This window comes from Nilaparvata lugens, chromosome 4 (assembly GCF_014356525.2).
Source record: "Nilaparvata lugens isolate BPH chromosome 4, ASM1435652v1, whole genome shotgun sequence".
Lineage (NCBI taxonomy): Eukaryota > Metazoa > Arthropoda > Insecta > Hemiptera > Delphacidae > Nilaparvata > Nilaparvata lugens.
In genome coordinates, this window is record NC_052507.1 from 40,484,203 (window position 1) to 40,506,953 (window position 22,751).

The 22,751-nt window shown below is 33.3% G+C and overlaps 1 protein-coding gene across 3 annotated transcripts in view; it reads left to right on the forward strand.

Annotated features, from left to right (window-relative positions):
* The window catches only part of LOC111051989 (hemicentin-1), a 731,812-nt gene that overhangs the window by 694,256 nt on the left and 14,805 nt on the right, over positions 1-22,751 (forward strand). For all 3 annotated transcript variants that reach the window (XM_039427471.1, XM_039427469.1, XM_039427470.1), the window contains exons 6-9: positions 5,032-5,183; positions 5,968-6,112; positions 15,368-15,498; positions 17,202-17,361. In XM_039427471.1, coding sequence (XP_039283405.1) covers positions 5,032-5,183; positions 5,968-6,112; positions 15,368-15,498; positions 17,202-17,361 — 588 coding nt within the window. The remainder of the gene's footprint in view (positions 1-5,031; positions 5,184-5,967; positions 6,113-15,367; positions 15,499-17,201; positions 17,362-22,751) is intronic.

Here is a 22,751-nt window from a genome sequence, read left to right on the forward strand (position 1 = left end):
AATAAGAATGTAAAAAATATTTATCTCATCATTCAATCTCGAATAATTCGAATAGCACGAGTAAAACTTAGTGTTTGTAATTAGTTGATTGTTCTTTTGAAGAACGTAAACTTGCATTATATTTCATTCTTCTAGGTCACGTCCACCTTTCACTTTCATTTCATCTTTCCATTGTGTGCATGCTATTGTAATAATTAGAATCTTATTCATTGTAGTATAAAGTGAAACTTATTCTGGCCCTATGAGGTTTTTGCTTCAATGAACCGTAATATTCCAGACTTGCGTGATATAAAAATAAAAAGTTTAAACCTGGAACAAGCTACAGAATTAGCATCACAATACAGATTATACATTCCCAAAAACGCAGATATCGATTACATAAGATCCAACCTTCGACTGCTTAAAATAACTTTAGTTGATGTATCTAAATATTTAGAAGAACAAGAGTTTGCTATCCAAAATATAATAAATAGAGTTCCTCTGTCTGACACACTAAAAAATAAATTTCCTGATTTAGTTCTATTGGAAAAGACATTAAGAACAATATATAAAATTCAAGACGGTGAATGTTCTTCCAAAAGCATCACTACAAATAATATCACACAAACAGATCAAATAAGCAATGATACTAACACTACTCAAACTGATTCCATAATCAACGACACAAACACTACTCAAACTGATCCCATAAACAATAGTATCAACACTACTCAAACCGATCTCGTAAGCAACAGTACAATCACTACGCAAACGGATCCCTTGAGCGATAATAAAATGACGGATAAAAAGCGCCCATTTATTACGCCAAAAACATTTTCGGCCAACCCCAAAGAAAACATATGCGAGTTTTTCTCCTATTACGACAGAACAGCCACTCTGAATGGTTGGGATGACACCGACAAACTACAATACTTGCGCCATTCTATCTGAACAATAGTGCATTACAATATTTTGAAACTCTCAATGCCTCAAATCCAAATAATTTGACCTATCAACACATGAAAGAATCTCTGACTAAATATTTCGAGCCAGTAGGTCAAGCTGAAAAATTTGAAATTCAATTGAATAATAGAAAAATGCAAAACACCGACACACTTCAAAGTTTCATGACTTATGTTCTATTCTTTTGTAGTAAAGTTGATCCTCAAATGGGAGAAAAACAAAAAGTCTAGTTTTAGTTTTAGTATTAGTTTATTACTAATTATGGATTATAAGTATATATTAGTAGCAGTAGACCGAGCTACAAGGTTTGCCTTCTGTGAACCAGTAGTTTCCATTGATGCAAAAACAACAGTTAAATTCTTCACAAATTTTTCCACTACGTATGGATTACCGAGAGTCATACATACAGATAATGGTACGAATTTCAGGTCAGAATTAGTAAAACAATTTTGTGTTTCACTAGGAGTGACGCAAAAATTTGGCTCCAGTTACATGCCAACTAGTCAGGGCATAACTGAAAGATATAACCATACGCTAATAACTATGTTGAAATGTTACATAAATGAAAAGCAAAACAATTGGCATTCCAACATAAAGTATGTGTGCTTTGCCTACAATATTTCATATCAAGAATCTCTAGGATACACACCTTTTTATCTAGTACATGGTTTTCATCCACTCAGCCCTTTCGATGTAGCATTTTTACCCCCATCAGCTGAAATAGATCGATTTCAAGTGCTACACGATCTAGCTGAAATTCGGTCACAATTACCGAATATAATACAAAAGGCCCAACAACGACAAAAGATTCGCTTTGATGAAAAACATAAACATGTAGAATTTCAAGTAGGAGACAAGGTGCTTGTATCGTATCCACCAAACGAGCCTGACACTTGTAAAAAATTCAATAGTCATTTCAAAGGCCCTTATACAATTTCTAAGAAGATTTCAGATCACAACTACGAAGTAATTTTAGAAAAAAGAGGTCAATTTGTTCCAGAAGTAATACATGTCCGTAGAATGAAGAAATTTTACAGTAGATAAAAGATTCCATTATATGATTAATATTCAAGTATTTTTGAAATATACTCATCAGAATATAAATGTAAATTAAAACCTTATCACTTCAACTGAAGAAAGAAAAAAAAACCTTCGTATTGTAAATTACGTTTACAGTAATTGAAGATTTTGTTTGAAAAATACAAATACTTCAATAATTTCACTCATTTTAATGTAATTGTCACAAGCATAATTTCAGAATATATTATTGTATATTCTTGAATACTATTTTGCATAAAATTGACACTTCTTTAAGCTGTTACAATTCTGGGAAAATTTGATCAGATGAGCTTGTTGCTGTTGATTTATCAAATTCCCATTTTCATCAATTATTATTTTTCTTACTTCTATTTAAATTATTATACTTCAATACTTATTTTTGTTTTTCACTTATCAATACAATACAACTTATATTGAGAAAGAATAACTGATCACTTATTATTGATGAGACATTTGAAAACCCGAATTTCTTTGCATTCATTTGAAGTCAAATTGAGTTTAGTAGGCCTATTCATTATTTTCATTAATATTATGGAGATATATTCATAGCATCTCCATTATTCAACAATTGATAAGAGCATTCATTACCTTTTTATGTGAATAAAGTACCTTTTTATGTGAATCTATAATAATTGAATAAATTTATAATGAATAATTGAATGAATTTATTGTTGAATAAATTGTAAATAAAAAGTAATTTGAGAAAATTCATACATACATTGATTATTGAACTATTCAGAGACAATTTAGTATGCTACTGCAATTATTATTTTTATGTACTTTGTATGTAGGTAATCAAATAAATTGTAAATAATCAATTTAAAATAAGTACAGAGTGTTTTGTATGTCTAGTAGTCTGGCATTGCTATGTAATATAATAGGATCTATCTTAAACCTGCAATTCGACTCCAGTATGATAAAATATTATATGTTCTTTCAATTCCGAATATGCAGGTTAGGCTAGGCGCATATCGAGACGCGTATTGACCTACTTGTCACTTCTTCTGAGTGTTAAGTAGAGCGTGCACTAGGTCGGTGAAGCGGCGCGACGCGGCGTGGAGAATTTCCGACCTGGAATTAAATACATGTGATCAAGTGTACCTCCGTGCACTAGGAGCGCGGCGCGCAGCTCGAAAAGTCCAGCGTCAGGTCGGAAAAATTCCGCACCTGGGTAACTTCGTGAGGGCTCGGCTCTTTCCGAGCTCTGCTTCTTTCGAACATGGGCAGACTATATAACCATAGTGTTGTTGTAATTGTTTTGTTGTATATTGCTTTTTCTCATTGTATTTTTGTGTGTTGTGAATAAATTGAATAAATAAATAAAAAAGTTACTGGAACACGTATTCTTCGAACAGGACAAGTTCGTTGGACAGCAAAATTGACACACTCCTTCGACCTTCTTCAGGATATAAAAATAACATTGAAAGTGCATAAGAAAGAATTGTTATTATTTATCATTTAGTCATCTGAAGAATTTATTGCATGCGATAAATTATAGTACAGTTTTTCCATTCATTCATTCATAACATCAGGTGAGGCAATTTAAGAGCTATCACACGCTCTGACACATGATTTCAGCTGGATAATATACAACATAATTCTGAACTTTTACATCTACAAAATGATATGACTTGATATATCAATGTGAGTTTTCTGTCATTTATTTTCTTTTGAAACACTGTATCGAAATAATGTATCATGAATTTGGATTCATATGAGCATATTTAAGATGTTGAAGCGGTAGAGTAAGTTAATATTTGAAGAGTAATTTTTCATTTCAAATAGGATCCACAAAAACACCTATTGTTAAATTATTCTTGTAAGAGAAGTATTCAGCTGTTTTCAGATTTTTCATCAACTCTGTATTATTGAAAGATGCGGGTTTCGAAGATTACAATACAACAGCTCTTGAGCAAGTTATAACCCATTATAGTGCATAGTTCACAACTTTTACATCTACAAAATGATATGGCTTTATATATCAATGTGCGGTTTCTGCCATTTATTTTCTTTTGAAACTCTTTATCGAAATAATGTATCATGAATTCATATAAGCATATTTAAGATGTTGAAGTGACAGAGTAGGTTAATATTTGAAGAGTAATTTCTGTTTTCAAATTAGAACTCTAACTGCAACAACTATGTCTTAATTCAAATCGCAATTGACAAGTCTACGTCACGACCAACTAGTCCAAAACGGCGCCGCGCCGCGACTCGTCGCCCCACCGACCTAGTGCACGCGCAGCTTTATACTACCGTAATACTGTAGTACAGTAGTATGTGCTCCCTGAGATAAGAATTTAGTTCCTTGGAACGGCCTTCATAGGGCAGTGAATTGAGGTCACAAGTCGAGTCAGTCGTCACTAGCCGAGATGACCACCACAGCATTGGGAAAGCGCCTTGCGAACAGATAACAGCATTTTTCGTCAATTCGACCTTTTCACGGACCATAGAAACTGTAAAGAATGAGTTGCAATAACATTCTTGGGATGCTACCCTCTAGCGTCGACTTCTTCTCATTAGTTGGAGCAAGAGCCATTTTGTCGAGTTGTCTGCGTTAACGGTTCATAGTGCAATGTCTTTTTTTCAAAGATAAAACAACTCTGCGTCTCACCCTTCATTTGCCTGCTATTTTTCTCCTCGCTCTGAATCTTCCAGATCCATCCATCTCACTGGAGAGTTGTGAACGCACTCTGATGATTAACTCATGAAGGTCGAGACTGCGTTGTGTTTTATTACGTCAGGAGAATTGTTCAGTGTCGTGTCTTAATTGAGATCACCCAGATACCATTAATTGTCAATTATTATCATTATTGTTATTATTATTTCCCGTATGGCGAGCTTTGGGTATATTCCTCATTGGATATTTAAAGTCTCTTATTCTCTTCAATCATGTACTGTGAGTTTCATCTTCTATCTCCTTGTAGTATACTGTATTCAACCTTTATTTGTCTATCCTTCACCCTCAGTTACCAAATGTGAATCGAATCTGAGTTACTGACTGAGAAAATTATTGTGTTTGTTCTACAGTACGGCCATTGTGGGTGAAACTTCTGGGGGAAAATCGACCACTTTCAGCTGGGCAGGCCCATGAAATCAAGTGCGAGGCGGTCGGAGCCAGGCCTCAACCTCAAATGTCATGGTGGAAGGGCAGTACTCCGCTCAAGAAAGCCAAGGAAGAGGTCAGCTAAATTCAAACTGTATAAATTATCCTACTTAGTAGAGTGAATCATGTGAAAATCAATAATCAAAAAGTTAATATTCCAAAGTGGAAAATCAAGCATTAAAATTGAAATTTTCATATAAACTCATTTACTTTATCTCTACAAGTCTTGTTACAAATATGTATTTCAAGTCTAAGGTATCTCAAATTATTACTGTTTGCCCAGTGGAGATTATCAAGCTAAAACCGAATGGGAACAATTGATGGATTGATACAGCTTCACTTGATACATTGAAGCAAGTTAAAGCAAGTCCCAGCTTTGTTCCAAGTGTATAAAAGCTAATTGTTCAAGCTAGCATTAGTAGTTATGGCTATGGGTATGATAATACTGTATCAGCATATACAATCAATGCTTGTTTAACAGTTAGGCCTAATTCTCAATTAAATATGAGAGGCTATTGAAATTGATGATGAATTAAATCAATGAATTCGAATGAGGAATTGATAACTTAGTCTAAAACAAGCACTTGAAAACATCATTTATACAGGGATACAACGCTGTGGCAGTCTGATTGGTCAATGAGTTGAATAATCTCTATTTTATATAGAGTGATAAAAATGAATTCACGGTTCTTAATATAAATTCAAGTCTGTACATATAGATCCATATACTGCTTTATACGAAGTTTCCGGCTGAATAAGTTTTTTTTCAATTTCAGGTTTTAGCTGATGTCATTTTGAAATGGCGAAATTTTTTACTTCTGTATAAATACTTAGTACCCATATTCTTTTCAATGTTCCAGATGTCCTCTGACTTCAACCGGACAATCAGCACGTTAAAGTTCATTCCAACCATGGAAGATTCCGGAAAAATTCTATCTTGTCGTGCATCTACACCTACCATACAAGACTCCTTGATCGAAGATGGCTGGAAACTTAACATTTCTCGTGAGTATTTGCTTAACATGAACAAATGAATTCTACTAAAATCTCCCATAATCAATTCTGTAATGGTGGAATGGAATAATTAGCGATATTCTATATCCAGGAAGCCGTCGTCAGAGACATCAACAGGCATATCGACCCACTCCACTTGACAGATTGTTCAATGTTAAACTCCTGGAATTGAATCTCAAGAGATAGCTACAAGTAATGGAGTCATGCCGTCGGTAATATGCATATCTTGTAGCTTGACTCAATGTCGCTTGGCTGTCCGTAACAATAACGTGGCCCCTGGCGTTTTCGATTCTTGGAGTGGCTGTAATGGTGTTAATAATTTCGTCCTTTGAGCTTGTCAAAGCTGTGTTGACAGTCCGCAGTTCATGATTCAATACTGTTAGTAATGTACCGGACCTGTCACGTGATTTCCGAGATCCTTCGGTTTAATTATTTCGTGAGTAGCGTTTTAATGGCAATAGGTGATACAGGGAACTAATATTAATCTCAAAAAGAGAACAATATTCTTGGAAAATTGAAGAAGAGTCCAAACTTTTCCAAATTTATCATATGCTTATAATATGGATATAATTCAATTTCAAGGACTAACTATACCTTGACAGGTGGACTGAAAGATATAATTTAGTCTGATTTAGAAGAGTAATAATCTATAAATGATTGCTTGAGTTAAATCATATGAAGTTGAATCAATGGGAAGAAATACTCATGATAAACTATGTCACAATAATTGAAGCCGATTGATAGTAGAGCTTATCGGTAGAGCTTATCGGTTCTATATAGTCCAGTCAATACAGACATAAAAAAGGGGGTGTGCTTGCAATTTATATTGTAGTTCTGATTTTTTAATATATTATTTGGGTACATAAGAGAAGTCCAAAACCAATTTCTTCATGCAAAATTTCCTTGAGCTAGTTACAGAGTGGCCCAAAAACCTCGTATTTTCGGCTCATTTTCCAGTTTTCAGCTATTTCTGCCAAATCTTGTAATCGGACAGAAAAATTTGCTCTTGCCTTTTTTTCTAGATTATGGAATTCTGAATAAAATGAGATCATTTGGAATTTCTATCTCCAATGAGTACTGAGCTATGATTTTTCAAAAATCAGTGAAATTTGAAGAAAAAATCAATTTTGATGAATTTTAGTTTTTGATCAACAACATCAACCACATCCTCACTAGCAAATAAGATTATCACATACAGCTGACTCGAAACATTTGCTCAAAAATTACTTAGGGTCATATGCTACGTTTAAAGCTAAACCTCGATTAGTTTCCTCTATCATAATGTGCTTCATACAACGTTTAAACTAACAGCTGACATTTCTCCGTTTGAACCGAGTATCTGCACACGGGCCTCACAACTATCAATAATATTATTATTGCAAGCTTTTATTCAATTAACCTATCAGCCCAGTAAATAAAGGCATTATTTATGCGCAACAAATCAGTTGAAATAGAAAGCTGGATTTTTGCAGGCTGCTAGTATGCATAATACATAGCCTGGAACCGACGAGTTCCCATAGTTACACTGCTTGCCCCCCCCCCTCCAAAGAACGCCCCTTAAATTCGAAACTGCAGTGGTTTCGCAAAACAAAACAAAATCGTCTCCAAATCAAGATATCTAACTGTCTTTGATCTAATCCTGGAAGAATAGGTCTAAAATTAATTTCATAATTATAACATTCCATTGTATATCCATTGTTCAGGGAGTTATTTCGTTACAAAGCCAGAAAATCAGAGAAATAGGGATTTTTTTGAATTGTAGGGAATTTTATCCTCTATAAACCCTGTTGTCTCGAATTTGTCTTCATCCTCTCCGTATGATAGAGTTATGGCTTGAACTCTCGAGAGAGGATAAATTTCTTGAGATCCTCGGCGTCTTCAAACTTACCAAACTAATTTCAAAACTATTTAATCTTGATTATTCAATATTCAATAGATGTGAAAGGAGAACTCCTGGTCGACAATTTGAGACCAAATTCAATTCTCTATCATTAATGGCTTCTGAAGTGAATGGCATTGAGAACAGAAAAAATACTTTTGATAATAGTTTCCCTGAACTTTTATTGGTGGTAGTATTAAATGGGCATTCAACGCGAAAAAACATTGTGCAGATCAACTGGACAATTAAAATTATAGAACATCAAAAAAGTCCGATTCATGATACATCCTTTTGAAGGTCTTAGAACGAGCTATAACTTTTATACTGTTTGTATTCAAACTGGACGACACTCTTTTCCCACATTTCAAGCTTTTTGGAAAACGATGTTACAGTTGAAATCATTCCACCGATGTCCTTATCTTTCCCTCGATGCTGCAAATTCAAATCAGCGGATAGTCTTTTTCAATTCCACTGTGAACGGTCTTGGAGTGACGCTCAACATTTCCTTTCTTTCCGACAGAGACACTCACAATACAAAGCAATCACACGCATTTATCTTTCACTTGTGTGAAAAAGTAATCAGTTTCCCACTCGGCATGAAAATGATAGGTTTTTGGCTTTTTGCTTGAACTAGCCACACAAAAAACAAAACAGGTTGCCAACGCAAGCATTTCTGTGAGCTACCAAAAACTACCCCACGAGCTACCGGTAGCTCGCGATCGACTGTTTGGCGACCACTGTTTAATACAAAACATTTTTCTTGAAAACGGAAGCGTGAACTTTTATTAAACAAAATATGAAATTATGAGATGAAAATTTCCTGATTTTCTGGCTTTGTAAGGGAATAACTCACTGAACAATGAATATACGATGGAATGTTATATGTCATTAATTGTAGATCTATTCTTCGTGAAAAAGATTGGATTAATGAAGTCAGTTCGATATATATTTATGCTCTAACCTAACAGGCATGAGTTCTGAAGGATTAGGCCGACCCTCCTACTACTCATATACACAAGCGCAGTTTCCTTTTGTGTGTGGAGTAGAGGGAAGGTGTGCCTACTTGTATACTACATAGTATACATAGTATATCAATGGCGCAGGTAGGCCGGGCGTGTGTGCCTGCGCGTGGGGGAGTAGTGTCGGCTTAATCTTTCAGGGCTAAAGGCAGTTTGGACAGACTAGAGCCGATATACTCTTGTTTTACGAAACCACTGCAGTTTCAAACTTCTGGTGGGAGGGGTGATCTTGTGTTGGAAACAAGCGGTGTAACGATGGGGTTGGGGACTCTTCCGTTCCACTACGGTCATACTAAACAATATACTACTAGCTTACCCGGCGAACTTCGTACCTCCAAAAAGTCAATGTATCTCATGTAACACTTCATGTTGGTGAATCATGAAATTTATTTATTTACAATCAATATTTTCATTTACATCTCAATACGGACTTCCTATGTGCTTAACACTACCGTTTTAATACCAGTAAACAATTTTATCACAGAGTGATGTGTTTATTACAGCTGGTAAGTTTAGATGCTAAATCATATTATCACAACATGATCTTGAATCATGATGATCTTCCCGTTCTACGTTAGCCTTTCTGCTGACAATTTCGAAAACATAGGTATGTAAAATGGATTAATATATATTTATCATTAGCCCTACTATTAAAATTTCTGGTCAGAAACCATCCCCAATATTCACACAACATATTCTCAAAGTTTCATGCCGTTCTGTCAAGTAGTTTTCGAGTCTATAGGGAACAAACAAACTAACACACAAACAGACATTCATTTTTATAAATATAGAGATGTATAGAGATGGATAAAATAGTATATTACTATGGGTAATATACTTACTTTAGTGTGTGTGTGTGTGTGTGTGTGTGTGTGTGTGTGTGTGTGTGGTGTGTGTGTGTGTGTGTGTGTGTGTGTGTGTGTGTGTGTGTGTGTGTGTGTGGTGTGTGTGTGTGTGTGTGTGTGTGTGTGTGTGTGTGTGTGTGTGTGTGTGTGTGTGTGTGTGTGTGTGTGTGTGTGTGTGTGTGTGTGTTTGTAAAAGAGGTCATACGGGGAGAATTATGCTCAAGCACAACACGAAACGGGGAGCGGTTACCAAACGGGGTGCGCCCGTTTCGTACCTCAGTGTGCATCCACTCAAAACGACTTCTAGGACTGTTCTGAATCCGAACTACTACTTTACACACTTTTTTCCAAAATCACCCCGTTTCGAATCTAGAGTTCACATACTTACGCTTACAGAAAAATCCGCCAGATCCGCGCCACATTCGTCATACACTCTTTCCGGTTGGACCTACTAAACGAGACTCTGAAGTGTGTATGCTCCATGAGTATATAGCCTACGAAATGAGGTGATTTGAGTATGCCTTTTGAGTTAATATCCTACTAAATGGGGTACATAACCGGTATTTATCTTCACATATTGATCTATTATGTTTTGAAAGTGAAAGTCTACAGGTTTTTTCTTTCAAAGGAAGTCACTGAAAATTGGCAACACTGTCTATAGTCAAGTCAATGAATACATTCAGTGATAACTTCTACTGCGAGATCTATATGGATTCTTTACACTCTCCACACCATGTGTTATACAGACACAGACACAGGATATCAATAACAAGCCCTTTGATGTTTCCAGAAAACTAAGGGAGGGAAGCTAGAACTCTCTACAATCTGAAGCAACATGGCTATTTTAGATTGTGCTCAGAATTCTAGAGAGACTTTTGATATGGCTCACTGTTTATTTCAATATAAGAATTTTTAAATTATTGAAACACTGACACAATAATATTGTTGTATAAGCTGTAAGGAATGAGTATGGGATTCCCACAGTTTCAGATTTTTCACTTGATTGTAATAGAGTTATATTACTGAAAGTATTCACTTGAAATAAATAATAATAATTATTTATAATTAATAATTATTATGTTCGAAAGGGAAAACATAGGGAAGAGTTGGCAGAAGAGGAATGCTTTGTATTATGAGTTCATGCTATGTTAATTGATGAATTAACATTCAATTCTAATCAAAATAATAAAAACGAGACACTTCAATAATTCTCGAGGAACAAGATAACTTCACACTGTATTATAATATAATTGTAGAGCAATATATGAGTATGATGTATCAGGAGTTGTCTATTATAGTAAGGGATCATTTCTTGAGTATACTATATGCAATTTCCCATTTTATTTGGATTAGTTGTAGGCTATGTTCGAATTGAGAAGTTTGTTTTGAAATTCATAGAATTGACGAAATTCATTCCATGTTAACATTTCAAGTGAACTCTCAATAATATTAGTATTCTGTAATCAATGAGAATTATTTGAAACTTGCTTGAATTCTAAAACTGATTAATGCAGTTGAAGATTGATATAATAATATATTAAACAATAATTTAACTTGTGAGAGGTAGAATCGTCTACATTTCAAGTCAGATTGGAAGCTTTAAATTTGAAAGAATTCTCTATTTAAGGGCCGGTTTCAGAACTCGGGATTTAGCTAAGTTCACTTTTGATTCGGTTCACTGTACATTTCAATATAAACGTTTCTAAATCATGATAACACTGGCACAATTTTGTTGTATAAGCTGTAAGGAATGATTATGGAATTTCCACAGTTTCAGATGTTTCACTTGCTTATAATTAAGTTTTATTACTGAGAGTATTCGGTTGAAATAGATAATAATTATGTATGAGAAGAAAACATAGGGGAGAATTGACAAAAGAGGTACCCTCAGTATTGATAGATCATACTATGTAAAATTATGAACATTCAATTGTGATCAAAATAATAAAAAAGAGAGTTCAATAATTATCGAGGAACAAGGAAACTTCACACTCTATTATAATTGTAGAACTTGATATAATAATAGCGTGATGTATCAGGAGTTGTCTATTGAAGTAAGAGATCATTATTCTAGAGTATAATTATATGCAAACTCATTTTTATACGGATCAGTAGGCTATGTTCAAATTGAGAAGTTTGTTCTGAAATGCATATAATTGACGAAATTTCTCCCATGTTAACATTTCAAGTGAACTCTCAGTAATTATTATTCAGTAATTAATAATAATTATTAAAACTGGCTAGGATTCTAAAGCTGATTAATGCCGTTGACGAATGATATAATGTATAAAACAATAATTGAACTTGTGAGAGGTACAATTTTCTACATTTCAAGTCGGATTGAGAGCCTTTAATTTGAAAGAATTCTGAATTCAGATGGTATTGTCTGAATAGAAGAAAATTATTCGAGCTCAGGAGAGTTTTTTGAAATTACGAGAATTTACCCTCCACGAAAGAAATTGAAGAAATCTCTGAAAAATTGCAGTTTATTTATATTACATGTAGGCTATAAACCAAAAAATATGAGGTTGAGAATACAGCTGAACCTCTCTATAACGAACCTCCACTTGACGAAATCCTCTACGAAACGAATTTTTACCTGGTCCCATCACATTTTGGAGTTTTGGCTGCCTATTTAACGAATTTCGGACCTCTCAACAACAAAGTTATCTCTTGACTTCAACATACAAATGTAGTGTGTATAGGAAGCAGACGATCATTTTCAAGGAATTGTTTAGTTTCAGCAGAAAGGTCAATAGACTAAAAATAATGGCAATTCAGGTAGGAAGAAGATGGGTGGTGGACAGACAATAGAGGTTGAAAGACATGTCGGAAATTGAATGCAAGTTACTTTAAATTGGATTTCAAGAACTTGTCATTCGTAGTAGACCAGGCAGGTGAACGACTAGACTTTCTAAATCTTGCTTTTGTCACACATTTCAATTCTATGAACTGACTAAGATGATGATGGTTGTGACGAACTTGAGGAGAAGAATCCGTCAGATCAAGAAGTTCTAGAAGCTTTCAAAATTATCAGGCAAGGATTAAATCTGAAAAATAGTGTACCAGCCTTTTTATGTTCGACTGTTTGAATAGATGTGAGTCGTTTATTGAACATGATGTTCTATTCAAATGCAAAATTCAACCGAAGAAAACATTAAAAAATAGGGAAGTTGAGTTATTATAGTATTTATAATGAAGTTATTGACAAAATTACCGTATTTTGCGTTCAATCTAATACAGTAGTAGTGTAAAAAGTACCTAGATTAAAATTATTCGAGCTCAGGAGAGTTTTCTGAAACTAGGAGAATTTATCCTCCACAAAAAAATGAAGAAATCTCTGAGAAATTGCATTTTATTTATATTACATGTAGGCTATAGACCAAAGAATATAAGGTTGAGAATATTTTCAAACTTGTGTTACATGATAGTAATTAACATACGTGAACTTCATCTGTAGTGGGAGTGATTCTCATTTAAAAATACTGAATGTGAAAGACTCAAATCTCATTCGAATTGCGCTGGAGTTTTGCCCTCTTTTTGAATCATAATGGGGCTCCGCCCCCTGGACCCTTCACTGGATCGTCCAAAAATGAGATCAGCGGGCTCGCTTCGCTCGCCTGCATTTTCCATTTGAGCATGCTTCATTCCATCAGAAAGTCAAAGTACTGAGAAAACGCAGAAGAGCTGTGAAAAACGTTGGAAAAACGCTGATTTTGGACACACACACACACAGTGTGTGATATTTCAGTGATGAAATATCAAAGTCATCTTATTACAAAATTTTTAGACCCTAGCTAAACCTCTGTATCAGATTTGAAAATTTTCTGTCTATTACTTGATGAAAGAACTGAGAAAACGCAAAAACCGCTAATTTTGGGCGTTATTTCAAATTCCTTCTAACGCAACATTATTACACCCTAGCTTAGCTAAATTTGAACATTTTCTGTTTATTTATTCTCGATAAAGCTGAGAGAACGCTGAAAAAACGATGGAAAAATGATTTTGGGCATATCTTTGGAAATTTTTCCAAATCCGTTCTTATTGCGCCTCTAAAGGGCCAACTGAACATACCTTCCAAATTTGAAATTTCATGTTATATTTCTATCATATGTTAGGACGATCCAGTCGGGGGTCCAGACTAAACGTCTGGCTAAACGGATATGGCGAGCGAAGCGAATATTATAATATTCCCAGGAATAGCTCTGATTGAAGTAGCAGTGCCCAATCAATTTTTCCGCGATAAATGCATTTCAATCTTCAGTTTGGTGCCAACCTAACAAAGTCAACTCAACTTAATGCCAACCCTTAAAATTGTTAATTTAGTTACCAGTTAACAACTGTTTCGAAGAGGTACTCTCTCTAGATTATAGTTCTATATTAACATATGGTATGGACATTTCAATTATAATTAAGAGATCGGAATAAGAAGAATATACATGCTAAAAGACGAACTTTAAACCCTTAAAAACCACCCTTAGAGTTAAAATTTTTCAAATCCCTTCTTAGTGCGCCTCTAAAGGGCCAACTGAACATACCTACCAACGTTTTTGGTCAGTTCTGCGAGTGAGTGAGTCAGTCAGTCAGTCAGTGAGTGAGTGCCATTTCGCTTCTATATAAAGATTTACTACGAAGATATAGCAGACCTCGTGTGTCTACAGCGTTATTGTCCTATCACCAGCTGTCTCATATCTTTAAATAGTAGATTTGAGATGCGCGAGAACACTAGCGTCAGGTGATAAATTTTCATAACGGCAAGGAAAGTTTTGTAAGTGCGCCACACCAGATTTTTAATTGTGCTATATTGGTTTTGATTCGTGTCGGAATATTATAAATGAATCCATGTGATTGATTGAGTTAATTCATATGATTCTTATTATATTTTCCGTATTTCAAAAAATAATAAAGATGATCTCCTTTATTGTGTAGATCTAGTTAGTTTTTTTCGAAATGACTCTATTACTTTTTTCATTTTACATAACTCTTTTCCATTTTATATTTATTCTTCATATTATTCTTTTTATGATGTGTACTTTTATTGTAGACGATGAAAAGTCCAATGACCCAACTCATACTGGAAAGCAACTTTCAAATTTTGAAATGTGATACATAGTTTCAAAAACTGAAAGCGGAATTGAAGTGTAATTCAGGTGTATCCTCTCTTGATAAAAGACTCCCCGAATGAGATAATCTTAAACGTTTAATTGTGTCTTACTGATGTAATCCAGTTTATTTATTGTGTTTAAAATGCTTATTGAATATAAACGTTTATGTATAGTCATATATAGTATACATAACTATTGTCATAGTTTATGTATTATTTATTCTACCGGTACAGTATTAGCCTAAATTATGTTGATGGTAATGTGGTTTTACATAGTTTCTGTTTTAACTGTTTTCATTTATAGGATAGAAAGGCCTGTTGATTATTTTTTCAATATCTTATGACTTACTTGTCTTTATAGTTAGATAAGAGAAGTCTCAATTGAAATGTTTCTTTCAGATATACCAGTTGTGGCTCTAGCGATGGGAGGTAGCCTGAATGCGAGCGGAATAAAGGAAGGAGTTGATGTGTATTTTGAATGTAACATAAAATCAAATCCTTGGGTTTACAGAGTTACTTGGAGGCACAATGTAAGTGGAAATACATCAATAATTATATTACTGGGATATTTTTTTTCGTCACTATAATATTTACAATAAGTCACCAACCCCTCATTAATCTATCTCAATTACATATTCATTCAATTATTATTCAATCATGCTGAATTGAAGGAGTTAAATAGGTAGTTACATAGGTAGGTATCAGTTGCTTCTGATAATTGAAAATCAAGTTTTTTAATTGGCATACCTTTATAATATAATCTTGGTTAGGCCTGATTAGACAAACAATCCAACATAGAAAAGTCGATCTGAATTAGCCATGTATTTGAAACAATTCTATATAGGCCTACAGAGTGTTCTGAAAAAAGGTGCCCATAAGTCAGGGCGTGATTCCTTACCGTACATCAAAACTAACATAGTTCCGAAAATGCTTGGTTACCAAGTTATACGGGGTGAACAATTTCGTCTGAATTTCTATTCCTCTGCTGAAACAAAGCCCTACGGGTATGTGTTGGCTGTTAATTAAGATCTAAAATTTAGCGTAGCCTACTTTATGCAAAATGAACTGAAAAATAGGATGAAACCGTTTTCAGACCAGTAGCTACAGTAATTTTTATGATATGTAACGTAATATGCGAAACTTGGTCCCGAAAAGCAAGGTTTGAAGCAGATTTACAACGTTTAATTACAATAAACACAAAATATTTTTCTACAGAACTTGTAAAGAATTGAATTTCAATGAGTTAAGCTGCGTTTACACCAAAGTTATTAACAAAATGTTAATAACTTAATCCTTACAGATTTTATTAGATTGAACACAATGTACCTAGAATACAATGTATTCTAGATATCTTGGATTGAACATTGAACATTGGTTTGTCAAGTTCCGTTCAATCAAATAGAATCTAAAATAATTAAGTTATTAACATTTTTGGTGTAAACGCATCTGAAGATGTAGAATAAGTCTATAATAGACAAAAGCAACCTTTAAGAAAATAATTCTTAATTAAAAAATAATTACATACAAAGCGCATGAAAAATTCACAAAATCTGTTAAGCTCTCTACAATATTAAGAATTATTTTTTTAAAGATTTCGTTTGTCTGTTATAGACTTATTTTACATATTTCTCTTTGAAATTAAATTTTCTACAAGTTCTGTAAAAAATCTTTTACTCTGTATAACTGGGTAACAAAGCATTTTCGGATCTATGTTAATTCTTTTTTTCTTCTTTTGATGAGAGGAATCACTCCCTGACGTATGGGCACCATTTTTCAGAACAGTCTGTATAATTTTATTGAATATCAAGGTGTTAGTTAATACAATATTGAAGTTCCCAACATAATATAAGGTGCCTTGATAATATAATGATAATTCAATTTCAATAACATTCACTCATTTATAAAATAATAGAAAGAACTCATAAGTAGAAAATCGCCTATGATAATTCAAATTTGTTAACTATTCCTTCATAATAAATAAATTGTATTATTAGATGAATTCAATCTATTTCAAAAAATCAAGCTTGAAATAAGAATTAAAAAAAATATTTTCATACCTTATTGTTCAAGAATCTTGGTAAGCAACTGGCTCTCTCTAGTTCTAAATTCTGGTTTCTAGACGCTTTTCAATTAATTGCTTATTTATTAGACGTTTATGAGATCATTCCATTTTCAACTGATACGCTTCAATCAATATATTAATCTTGATTATAAGATATTAGTCATTTTGCAGGGAGAAATGCTGTATAATAATAGAAGCGTTGGGATGATTCTGAGTAACCAAAGTTTGGTACTTCAGAGTGTGAGTAGAGCATCTTCAGGCATCTACACATGCATAGCAAGCAACCAGGAGGGAGACGGAGAAAGTAATCCATTGTATTTGGATGTAAAATGTGAGTAAAAAGTAGTCAAAACTATTCGTACCGTATATAAAATGGGGTTCTCATTAGAATTTATTCACTCTCTATTATTTCTCAAATAGCCTAAAGTTTCTTATAGTGATCTTTTGGGAACTACCTACTGTTTTACCTGAAGGTAAAAACTATATATTTTACATTTTCCATCTGAAAGCTCGACCTGGTAGTAGGAGTAATAAGGTTATAAGCAATATAATCCATTTGTATTCAGATGAAGAATTTGAATATTGAGGAATCTTTGTATGTAAATTGTGGCTTTTATTAGGACTTATTCACTATTAGAGTTTTTAATTTGAGTTCAAGAGTAATATTTTCAGAACTACTGTTCTAACTGGGTGCTAAAAAAGTTGATTGCTCATCTGATTATGATTGGTCAACGAAGAAGCCTAAAATATTATGACAAAGTAATAATGTAGTATAATATTGATATTATAGTATAACCCGTATATTATATTAACTTATATCAACCCTTATATCATTCATAAATAAATATTGAATTAACCTTATATTATATCAATCCTTGAGTATAATATTAATATTATAGTCCAATATATCCTGTATAGAAAACTCGATATTATTATGCGTAGAAGGTTATTCGAATAGAATAAAATATTCAGTAATCAAACATCAGTTATGTATAATTTTTGAATAATTTTTATCCACTCATTTTTTATTATCATGTGAAAATAATTTAACCATCTTTGATTACTCGGGACCAAAATAAAAATAAATTTTTCCTCCACCTACTGTCTAAAGTACTGTGATGAATTTTTTGAGTAAATCTCATGAAAGGAGAGAATTAGCTAGGAAAATTGTAATTACCCTTATAGAATGAAAGATCTGCCAAACGAATAGTTAGCACCGGAGTGATAAGGCTTCCTTATCAACAGCTGAGTATAAGATAAGAGTACCGTTCTGTACTACACATTTTTTTCAGAGAACTATTTAATAAAATTATAATTATTTTGCAAATTGAATACAAGTCATTTATGAAATACTCATTGAACTTTTGGAGGTTACACTTTTGTTTACAATTGATTAGATGTTTTTGTAGCAGCTCATACACAGCTGACTGACTCAATATATTATAAAATGTCATGCCAGGTTTTCATGCAAGCTATAATATTATTTCTAAAATTAAGAACTATTGATAAAGGACAAAGAATTTCAAATAGAAAAATAAAATGTATGTATTATTGTTAAAATTATTTATTATTCACGAAATTACATTATAATGTCGAATATTATTGTAACAAACTAGGTCATAGCATGAATATTGTATTACTGATAAGAGCAACAAAAATTAATTATAACAGTTTCAAATATAATAAGAATTATATAGAAATATTAAATTATAAATTATTGATTCAACTGAGTCACATGGTGAATGAATCTCTTTGGCAAGTCTAAGCCAATCATATGTCATAGAAATAGCACCAAAAGGGATGATCGTTTGAAAGCATCATATGTTAATCTGTTATCAGACAGCAAACTTGCCTTATAATATATGCTAGTGCATGTACACTGTATAGAGGAACTGTATCTAGAGAATTAAGCAGTTTAAAAAATTATACAAATTAAGTTATTATTGTAATCAAAGGAATTATATTTACTGCCTGCCACTGACGTCATGCCTACATCATAATCATTCTACCAATGGCAAATTTTCATGCAGATTAATTACACAGAGATTCTCAGAGAAAAGGTTCTAGCCAAAGGCTTAGAAGAAGACAAGTCACTTCCCTTTTAAAATCCTCACCGTTAAGACCTCGTTGAAAGTTACCAAAGACCTATTAGTGAAATTTCGTTCTATTTTTGTATATTTTATCTGTGAGCCAATATTTTAGGCTATTTTATTTGTTATTTTATAAATTTATTTCATCAATCAATAATTCGAGAAAGTCAAATTTAATTATTCCCTAATTATTTTGGTGAAGGAGATATTTAATTAAAATTCCACATGTGCTGAGACCGAAGCCTGGACCAGCCACCGATCAAACAAATTTGATCTAAAGGAACCACAACCGCCAAGAGGATTCACATGAGTTTTATATTTTGGGGCCCCAATCTTTGCTTTGAAAGAAATAACAGTGCAGAAAATATAAAATTTTTCTTCGTCAAAGCAATGGCCATGCCAACAAGCGCAAATAATTATTAAGATCTTAGAGTTTATCTGATATAGAATTTATAAGAACTTGTAGTTGATTAACTATCCTCCGCTGCCAGAACCACGACCCCGAGCAATTTTAAAAATCTTTCATAAGTTATTTTCACTATTTTTTCAAAAAACTGTTGAATTTATCAATTTGAAATTCTGTTGAATAATGCTTGGTATCATGCGAGCACAAGCAAACTTCTAATCATTTTTGTCAATGTTAAACTATTTTCAATCTGTAATCCAAGCTCTGAATCTGCACTGTCAAATCATATATTTTATTATATTATATTTCCATTTTGTCAATTCATCTTCTGAGTTCGATTATTTCTTAAGCCTGTCAATCATTGTGTCTGACAAGTTCTATATTATCAAGAACCGATCAAGTACGATTATTGAAATAATTGGATCAACCTGGATATTGGAACAGATCTAAGTGGATGTAGTGTGTGGGGTCAGATCGAGATTATCTATTCTCTGTCCTCACCTGCTCATATATCAGCTTTTATCTGTTACCAACTTCGACTTAGGAGCGAATTCGTCGACTGTATAGCAGATGCAGCTGGAGATCATATAATTTCCTACAATAGAGCATAAAACCCGACAAGACTCTGTTCTCAAAATATATTCCAAACGATATCTGGTCCTAGTGCCCTACTTTAATCCTTCGGAACTTATTAGAGACGCAGTCCCATAAATTATCTACATCAGGATTTTTGCTTGACCTGTATGATTTTGTATGCTGTTCCATCACAGGTAATAGTTTTAAGATATCCGTATTCAGTGTTTAGCAACCGCTACACTACTTTTAAAAATTTTTATCATTATACAATCTGTCATAAGAAGAATCAAGGGTGAGCAAGTGTTTACGCCTCCCGCGATTCAGACGATTGTATGGAATCTTGTAGTGACTCAATCAGTCTGGTATTCACTTAGCGTCCACGCAAGCATTTTCAAAAATTTCTAACCTCAATACTGGTGACTCAGTGCAAGATTCATTATACGTGTGTCGTCCTATCCTTGGAGGCGATAGTAACTCCCCCAGGAAGAGCTCCACACAATTTGGCTCACAACGTGAGGCATTTTAAAAAACAGCACTACAGTACTTACTTTACTCCCTGGACCAGAATACTAAAGTGTCACTTTTTAATCTCTCGGTACTTGAACTTCTTCACTACTGTCGTTTTTTGTTTAGAGTGGGTTTCGACTCCTTCACTCTATACAGAATTTTGCCCCGGTGCCAATCAATCACTTTGGATTATAATAATAAACTGTACTACAATTTCACTCACTGTATTGATAATTTTATTTCACACACTGAACTAATATTAGAAGAAGAAGATAAAGAGAGAAAGATCAGGGTCGTGTGTAAGGGAATGTATGAAGTGAAAGGCAAAACAAAGGTTAATTATTATGAGTCGGCCATTGTTGTTACAACTTCTGCCGCGGTGAATTCTGATTACTTCCAGCTGTTTACTTTTTAGGTTATATTGTAAAACATTAATACTGGTCACGTATTTTTTAAAATTATTTTACTTGCAGTGTTTTTATAAACATGTAGTTAGGGGAAAAATGTTGTGTATATCATGAGTGAAGAATGCTTTTTCTCCCTCAGGGAAATTGTTTCCCTTGGGCATCAATCTTTCCCTTCAGGGAGAAAAAGTAGCATTTTCACTCTAGATATACAAATAACTACCGTATTGAACTCCATGATTCCAAAGTATAGGAATTAAAATTTGAATCAGTTCATAGAGATGACACTCACTTACATAAATAATTTTGGACTATTCTAAATAGGCTACTGCTATATAAATGGAAATACAACATAATTAAAGCATGGCATTGACCTCTATATAGTGTAGGCTACAGCTCATACAATCATATGAAACCATTATCTGAATCGTATACTTTGTATACTTTGGTATACTTTGAATCCAAAGTAGATCAATATCCTTACCTATAGGCTGTACTATAGTGAGGTCCACATTATAATGGCATTGTACAATTGACAATACTGTTGCTGTCCTTTTCTATCATACAACAAAACAGATAGCGCTATCTCTCTCTAGCTTTGCAATGTTGTATGCTTGCCAGAATATTTTATTTTTACTTTTGACAGTGATTGTATAATGAGGTCTACGTTATAATGATAGTGAAGGAAGATAGGAGAAAAACGTTGCCAAGTCATTTCGCCACTGAATGTACACAGCTGTTACTCAATTCATCCCATTAAATTTAATTTAATAATAATTATCATTTCCTTGATAAAATAATCAATTTAATGTCAAATTGATCAAGAAAGTATATTTTTTCATAATTTGATTCAAAAAGTTGCTATCATGACTGAGATCAGATTTTTATTTTTATACAAACCTGAAATGGCAGTTTATTTAAAAAGCTGTGATACAACAATCTGAATTTCAAAACAACAGAAATTGAGTTATTTGGTAGGTATTCTATTCCAATTTCATTCAAAAATAATAGAAAAATAGGAATTTTATTTGAAAATAAGTAATTTCAATGGATAAATTCTAAAATAACTTTTCAATATTATTCATACCGGTACAAGTAGGTCTAACCCATAGGCTAACTTAAGCATGGATGAAGTCTAGGATGGTTAGTTATCAACTTTTAAAATGTCATCTCAGGTATTTTAATTTGTGTTTCTCATAAAGTAATGTTTAACAATTATTTAATTGTTTCAAAAATACTTTTTAAATCAATTATACGTCTTGTGTACTCAGGTATTTTGATAGAATGAAGAAAAAAATGGCGGCTGAGAATATGGATTGTTCAGTTTTGTACAGTCACTGTCAAAAGTAAATATAAAATATTCTGGCAAATAGACAACATTGCAAAGCGAGAGAGAGATAGTGCTATCTGTTTTGTTGTATGATAGAAAAGGACAGCAACAGTATTGTCAATTGTACACTGCCATTATAATGTGGACCTCACTATAGAAAAGTAAACAAACTTTCTCAGCCGCCATTTTTTTTTCTTCATTCTATTAAAATACTTTAGTACACAAGTCGTATAATTAATTTAAAATGTATTTTTGAAACAATGAAATAATACCTGAAATGACATTTTAAAAGTTGATAACTAACTATTCTAGACTTCATCCATGCTTCAGTTAGCCTACATGTATAGGTTAGACCTACTCGTACCAGTATAAATAATATTGAAAGGTTATTACAGAATTATTTCCATT